Source organism: Brassica oleracea, chromosome C2 (assembly GCF_000695525.1).
Source record: "Brassica oleracea var. oleracea cultivar TO1000 chromosome C2, BOL, whole genome shotgun sequence".
Classification (NCBI taxonomy): Eukaryota; Viridiplantae; Streptophyta; class Magnoliopsida; order Brassicales; family Brassicaceae; genus Brassica; species Brassica oleracea.
Genome location: NC_027749.1, coordinates 18,548,760 through 18,556,543, shown reverse-complemented (window position 1 = coordinate 18,556,543; position 7,784 = coordinate 18,548,760). Strand labels below are relative to the sequence as shown.

Sequence of the window (7,784 nt, the reverse complement as noted above, 5' to 3'; positions counted from 1 at the left end):
TTAGCCTTTTTCTCATCCGACACCGTTTTTGAACTATCGATGGTTTCCAAAAGCCTGTTTCCTCTCAGGTGCATCTTTGCACCCACTGCCCAGGTCATATAATTATTTCCCGTAATATCCAGGGCATTAATTTCGAGCTTTGTCAAATTCGACATGATAACTGTATTCATAGAATAATATTATAAATATAGTAAAAACGGGAATTTAAATGCATAATTTAAATGCAAAAATTAAAAGCATAAATTTAAATTGCATAAATTTAAATTGCAGGAATTTAAATAGCATAAATAAAATCGGGAGGCTCAGCCTACCACATGATCCGAGGAGTCATAGACTACCATATTGATCATTTTTCAAAGTCCGAGGAGACATGGTCTACCATTTTGACTTTTACTTATTTCAAGGTCCGAGGAGACTTAGTCTACCATTTTTGACCTTTTTTTTTAATTCACGGAGGCAAAGCCTACCACGTGTTTCTCTGATCGTGAAGGCATAACCTACCATAACGATCAGTCGGGAAAGGCAGCGCCTATCATCCCGAAAAATAAAGAAGGTCCAGCCTCTCACTCCGAAATAATAATAAAATTTAAATAAATTAAGTATATTGAAATACATAAATTTAAACATTACCTCTGCTGGTTTAAGAATTTTCGGATTGATAAGCCTCAATTGGCCAGAGTCTCGTGCTGATAACGTGTTGTGAGAGATAATAATTTATTGTATATGTATGTTAGAAAGTGATAAGGAAACAGAGAGGAAGAGTTTGGTCGTAAGAGGAGAAGAAGAGTTGATCTTATTCAGATTATTCAAATAAACAAGTACAACCTCTCTATTTATAGAAATCTATGTCGGTAACATTTAAAGATAATAACATTTAAAGATAAAGACAAGGACAAAGTGACATATGTACTGATGATAAAGCAGAAACAATGAGAGGATGCTTAGTGTCCTGTGGATTATCACATTTGTAACAAATTTATTGTTTTTTTCAAAAAATTATAAGGTTCAAGTAAGAAAACGAAAACAAAATAAGATGTAAAAAGAAGAAATTGTGCTGACATGTAAAAAAGAAAACAAAGAAAGATGAATCTGTAATGTTAAAAAAAAAAAAAAAAAATCAGCTTGTTGCAAGGTTTAGAATAATAGATTTTCTAAGAAGGCTGCTGCTGCAAATATGAACTCTTCTCGAGTATCAGGCTTTTGGTTTTGGTGTTGTTTGCACACTGTTCTTCTCGTTTTGACCGTTTCCCTTCTTCTCACTTCTGTTCCTACGGCTTCTGATAGGCTTGAAGTCATCTTCCGCATCTGCAGCAGACCCATTCTCTGTCTTGCTTCCATCTGCTGCAGACCCATTCTCCGTCCTTTTCCCACCAGACGGTTTGCTTCCATCATACTCAACTGCAAACAAAACAAAAGGAAGTTTCAGACTTGCACATAAGGAACTGACAACTGTTTAGATAAGAGGGTTGGTCTAAAGCAAGAGAAAGCTTGCCTTGCTTTTCCTTTACACGAAGCTTACGGTCTCCAAGCTTGAAGGGATTGTTCTTGGCAGCCTATGGATTTGACAGAGTTATAATTAAAAGATTCCGAGGGAAACAAGAAACTGGTACTTATAATTTACCTCAAGCACGCTCTGGACAGAGGTAACAGCTTCAAAGGCAACAAAACCGAAGCAAGTTCCACGAGCCTGAGACCACATAAGAAAAACGTTAGAATTGTTTCTTCAATGAAAGAAAGCTAGCAACAAAAAAAGACAAGATAGATCAAAAGATCATTACATTGGAGCTTCTGACTTGAACCCCATGTTCTTTGATAGGACCAAACTCCTTGAACAGTTCATATAGCTGAGGCGGCATTGCATCCATTGGCAGGTTTGACACAAATATCGAAGTGCCTGAAACCCAAACAACAATTACCAATCTGATAATCCAAAAATAGACAAGACAAGAAAAAAGAGATATTTCATTCTCTTCCTTCTAACCTGGCTCGTCCACAATCCTCTGGTCGTTTTTCCTTTCACGTTTACTAGCAGCAACAGTAGGTGCCTTAGGTGCTGGAGCCGCCTCACGGGGTTTAGATGGTGCCATGTATTTAGGTTTCTGAACCACCGGGGATGCTTTAACTTGGAACGGAGCAGAGCTTCTCGCCATTGAAGCAACCTGTTTCTCAGGTTAGTTAGATAAGCATTGCATAGACGGCACATGCAAGAGCAAAACCACCAAAAAGAAAACTCACCATTGCAGCAAAAGATTTCTTTCCCGCATCAACCGGGGGAGCAGCTGTATCAGCAGCTATCTCTTTAGGTTTCTGAGCAGTAACAGATTTTTCAACAGAGTGCTTGTCACTCCCATTGTCCAACGGAGTAGCAGCTTCAGCAACAGCCGTATTCACTTCAGCAACGTTCTTTACTTCAGCAGGAGCATGGACAGGCTCCACCACCTCAGTTTCTGGCACTACAAAATAGTTCTCAACTCAGATCAAGATACGAACATACTCTCTCTCTCTCTCTCTCTATCTCTCTATCTCTCTATCTTTCAAGTTACAAGACTTACCAGATTCAACAGCAGCTGGAAGAGTTGTTGGAGTGGAGGACACTTCATCAACATAACGAAAGATGTCATTAACAACCACATAGGCAGTGTTTTGACGTGCCAGATAGAACATTTGTGAAAACTTCCTCTTCAGGTTGTCTTCTCCGGTCAAGAAACCGATCACCATAACAAAAATCCCGTCTTCCAAGGAAGACTGAGAGTCGACACTAAGCACCTCGAATGTAGTAGAGTCACATGAAAGAAAATGCTTGTCGATAGCCTGGAACCATAATGATAAAAAAAAAAAAACACAATGCGAAGTCTCTTGCATTAGATACTAATCAAGAGTCTCTCTTAAACTCAAGTCAACAAAGCATTAAAGCATGAGAAACCAATAATTAAAATCATTAACTACTTTACAATTATAGCATTCAAATATATTAGAGGATTTTTTTCACAGATACAAGCAATAGGAGCATGGAAGGAGGAGACGAGTTAGTACCTCAAGGGATGTGAGAGAGGTCATGGTACCATCAGGACCTGGTCTGCTGACAACGCTAGCATCTACATAAAGCTTATGAGCTTCTTGAGTCACCTTTCCGACAATATGATAGTACTGTACCACAAAAGCCTCAGAGACTTGGTGAGCCTCATGTACACCTTCCTCGGTAGCCATAGTCCTGTTAATTAACCTTTAAAAAAATAAATCTAATTAGAGATCCAACAGATGGAGACAAGAACCAATCAAAGATTCAAATCGAAAACCCTAGATCAAAACCCCAGAAAGAAAAGTTTAAATCTTTCAATCAGATTGAAAAAAAAAAAAATCACAAATCTGAATTCAGATCAAGAAAATAAACCTGGCGGCAGAGAAAGATGGAACCGAGGAGAGTCCTGACAATCCGGCGAGAATAAAGGAGGAAGCTTTTGTGTGAAGAGGGGGAGGAGGCTAGAGAGGAGAGCTTGATTAGGGTTTTAGAGAGGTTCACAGATTCTGCTTTGATTGAAGGAAAAATAAAAAAGGGAAGTTGAATATTTATTCTTGAATGTTCTTTCTTATTACAATATATATGTACACGGACTTAACTCCAACTAGTTATTGGTTTTTTGTTTTTGTGTGTTTTACTTTTATATCCTTTTCCCGTTGACCCTAATGACTTCACTTTAACCACGGTTAAAAGGTTAAAAGCAAAAAAAAAAAAAAAGAGAATAACCTGGCCTTTAAGTACTCACTGATCGAATCTAGTGGTTCGTACTTGCTTTCGTCCTGTATCGGAACTCTTGAAGGCACTTTATGAATCAAACGCAAATGCCATTGTGTTATTGTTATGCTACATGAAGAATTGCAATATCTAATATTTAATTAACTAATAATTATAGATCTTTAAAGATAAATACAGAAGATCTAGTATTGTTCAATTCAAGATATATATAACTTTCCTTATATATCGTCAATGAGATTTTTAGGCCAAAAAAGAACAATTATTGTAAGAATTTTATCTTTAAAATTTCATTTTTGGTTTACAATAAGATATATAATCATATATATAATTGGTTCTAAAAGAAATTAATATAGATATATCTAATCTATTAAAACATAGTTTTATTTGAAATTTTATGGCATATTTTAAAATTTGACCTATTAACTATGTCGTGACTTAATATAAAGACATGCTTACAATCTCATATATGTTGACCGATTTAATTAAATCAAACCAATTAGTTCATAACACTTTGATTAAACCTATATTAAATTAAACAAGATTCTGTAAAAAGTTTGTCGTCAAAATTCGAGCTTTGAAGAACAGTGAAAAGAAAGAGCAACCATATGGATGATTATTGATGATTCCAGAGTAACGTCAAAACCTAATTGATGATAACCTTTCATATGATTCAGGTTTTTTCGATTTAAATTGGAATTAGGATTTAACTTGGATCAAGTTGCTTACGTTTTCAAATAATGGATCATTATAAAGCTTTAGTTTTTGGTCAAGTTTATATCTTGTTAGATTTGAGTTTATTACGGGGTTTCAACTTAAAACCAATTGGTGATTAATGGATTGGTTCTAACCCTTTATATATTACTTAAGGTTTTTTAGAATTTCCGGAATATATATCCTAATATCTCTCTTCGAAATGATAGTTCTTATCGGCGAGAAATCTCGAAACTTTAGAACATTTATATCGGTCGATCGAGTTTAACACGATCTTTATACTCGGTCGGAAGGGTTAATCACGACTTTTATACCCCGTCGGAAGGATTAATATTAATTAGGAGTTTGGGTATTTAGGATATGAGTTCTAATACCATATTATATTCAAGTTTATTATGAGGTTTCAACTTAAAACTAATCGGTGATTAGTAGATTTACCCTAATATATCTGCTATGTTTGTGGCCGGACTCAGTTTTGTTGCTTCGTTATTAGTGTTGAGGATGCTATTCCGAATTATAGTTGAAAATCCAATAATTACAAAGGTAAAGACTTCAACTTTTTCCGTTCAAAGTTGATTTATCGTAGGTTGGGATGTCAAATGGGCTTAATGATCATGGGTTAGCGAAGACCAAACCCAAATGGTATGACCATATTAGGTCCAAAATTTAAAGTTGTCCAATTGGACTGAAACCCGTTAAGTCCAAATTAGATAGGCTAAAACCATTTAGACATGGACGTTCAATAAACTTAAAAATATAGAGTTTTTTTTAAGTTGAGAAAAATTAAAAACTAAAAATCAGAAAATAAAAAGAAACATGTTTTTCCGCCAAATTTACAAAATTACATTTTCCCACTAAAACCATAAAATCAAGTTTTCTTGTCAAAATCGTAAACTCGCGTTTTTCCGCCAAAACCGCAAAATCTCGTTTTCCCCTCCAAGACCTCAAAATCGTGATTTCCTGCCAAAACCACAAAATCGCGTTTTCCCGCCAAAACCACAAAATCGCGTTTTCCCATAAATTTGCAAAATCCCATTTTCCTGCCAAAACCGCAAAATCACACGCTCTTCCACCAAAACCGCAAAATCACATTTTTCCATAAATTTGCAAAATCGTGTTTTCCACCGAAACTGTAAAAATTATGTTTTCCGCAAATTTGTAAAATCGCGTTTTTTCACCGCAAAATCACGTTTTTCCACCAAAACCGCAAAATCATGTTTCGTTAAATATGCAAAATTGCGTTTTCTTGCTAAAATCGTAAAATCACATTTCTTACATTGTATATGTACTTTTATATAAATTGAATATGAAATTATGTTTTTTTATAGATTCAGTATATTAAGGCAGACATTTTATTTGGGCCCTGCGGACGGTCCATTTGGAATGGTCCATTTTGGGTTTGGACAATTTAGACTATGTACAATTTGGACTTAAGAAAAATAATGTCCAATAAACTGCTTTGTCTATTTGGACATACCCATTGGACATGAACAACTCAATTGACATCTCTGGTCGTAGGAAATCAAGGTTTTTCTAAATAATGCATTGTTATGAAAGTGTGAGGATGCTATTATGATTTATTACTCTGTTTTCATGCTCCCATATTATATGTGCTAATACATATATTTGTGTTTTCATGCTTGATATTTGTCTTATAGAGCTACAAGGAAGTATACAATACTGTTCCAAGCTACTTGTGATGCATTACTTAACAACTCGCTCTCAAGAACAACTAACAAAAGTGTACTCTTTTGTTCCTCAAGGCGCCTCCGCTTTAAGACTAAGATATGTACATGAAAACAAAGGAAACTAATGAGCATTCAGCACTGGTCTGTTTTTGAGCAGTAACATCAATGGGTGGATGTAATTACTATGCGAAGAAGACTGATGAGCATAGACAGCCACTGAACTTATGAGATTGGTGTGAAGTGTTTTGGTCATTACGTGAATTGCCAAAAGAAACAAAAGGCTCAGGTTGGGTATTGTAACTGTGTTGATCGGTCTTTGCTATCTTTCTAAAGTGGAGGCTTAGAGGAAGTGCGTGAAAGAGATTTGATGCGAAAGTACATGGCGGAAGTTTCACATGCTTTAATATGTAAGTATGTAACTATATAAGCAATGTGGTGTATTTATATATTAAATTTCTGTAAGATAACTGAGTTGTAAATGTGGTGTAGTGGACAATAATGTGGTTTGATTCAATTTATCTTAGAGTTTGAACAGTGTTACGTTAATTTTTTTTTTTAATATTTCTTTTGTTTTTAGTGAATGGTAGACTTGTAAATAAGTCTTCTTCTTCCTCAGTTTCGTGAAATAGAAGAAGATAGACTATGCAGGAACAAGATTCCACTTTATTTTGTTTGGAACGAGATCTCAATCCCCTTTGGATTTTGTCTCCACCCCTCATTTTTTCTCTTGATTTCGTGACAAATGCTTTGGATTAGGATTCAGACCAAAGGATCTTGGGCTTAATTGCGTAAAACGTTTTGAATCTAGGCCCCCGCGTTTCACAAATACACTGGATAGGCGGAAACAATTCGCCTTGCCGCACAGAGCACCCGATCAGACCCTTTTCGCCACGGCCATGCTCCGCTTACCGTATACGCGTCCGAGTAATCGTCAACTCCCCCGCATTTTCGAACACGGCTTTAATATATGTATTCGCTTGGTAGGTGTGCAAAGAGAGTATACTTGCTGCATTTATATTGTATTTATATGTACATTCATTTATTATTATATATGTACATGATCAAGCTGGTAGAACCATCTGATGGTTTGAACGAGGGGAAGAACGGGTATTTATGAGTAGATAATTAGAAAAGAAACAACATATATGTTTACAAACTAAAAACGATTCTTAAATCATTGATAAGAAAGTTGTATGTGTTAGGGAAGAAACTGATTCAACAATGCAATTTCAAAACTCACTTAAATATATGTATACGTACTTTTAAGTCTTACAAACCTCTCACACAAAAAAAAGTTAAGAACCTAGAGGATATAAGGTCAGAGGTTTGACTTAGCTCTCATGGCAGATTGCGCGGTACACGATCAAGGAATGGGAAAATGAACAAATGTATTGGTGATGGGTTACATTGATGCATTTGAAAAGGATTAGAGAATGGTAACACTACTTGAACTGCTTATAATATAAACTAAATATAAATAATTATAATTGTATTAAAAATGCTCAACCCCAAGTTACATACCTAATCCCTATTTAGACTAAAAATATTTACTATTTCAAAATGATATTGGTATATTTTGACTTGGTATGTAACTTTGAGATATACCAATCCTCTAAACATACAAAAATATA

At 35.3% G+C, this 7,784-nt stretch overlaps 1 protein-coding gene across 2 annotated transcripts; it reads right to left on the bottom strand.

The window, feature by feature from the left end:
• Positions 1–1,128: 1,128 nt before the first annotated feature.
• LOC106322530 (ras GTPase-activating protein-binding protein 1-like) lies at positions 1,129–3,602 on the bottom strand. Of its 2 annotated transcripts, none has more exons than XM_013760584.1 (9): positions 3,392–3,602; positions 3,034–3,223; positions 2,553–2,811; positions 2,236–2,453; positions 1,982–2,159; positions 1,779–1,894; positions 1,622–1,687; positions 1,493–1,553; positions 1,129–1,398 (listed from the first exon to the last, which is right to left on the bottom strand). In XM_013760584.1, the coding sequence occupies exons 2-9, from the start codon at positions 3,205–3,207 to the stop codon at positions 1,193–1,195; spliced, it is 1,278 nt and encodes a 425-aa protein (XP_013616038.1). In that variant the 5' UTR covers positions 3,208–3,223; positions 3,392–3,602; the 3' UTR covers positions 1,129–1,192. The 2 variants fall into 2 exon arrangements, with proteins under 2 accessions (XP_013616038.1, XP_013616040.1); XM_013760586.1 differs by having other exon boundaries at positions 3,034–3,211; positions 3,392–3,585.
• Between the last annotated feature and the right edge of the window lie 4,182 nt (positions 3,603–7,784).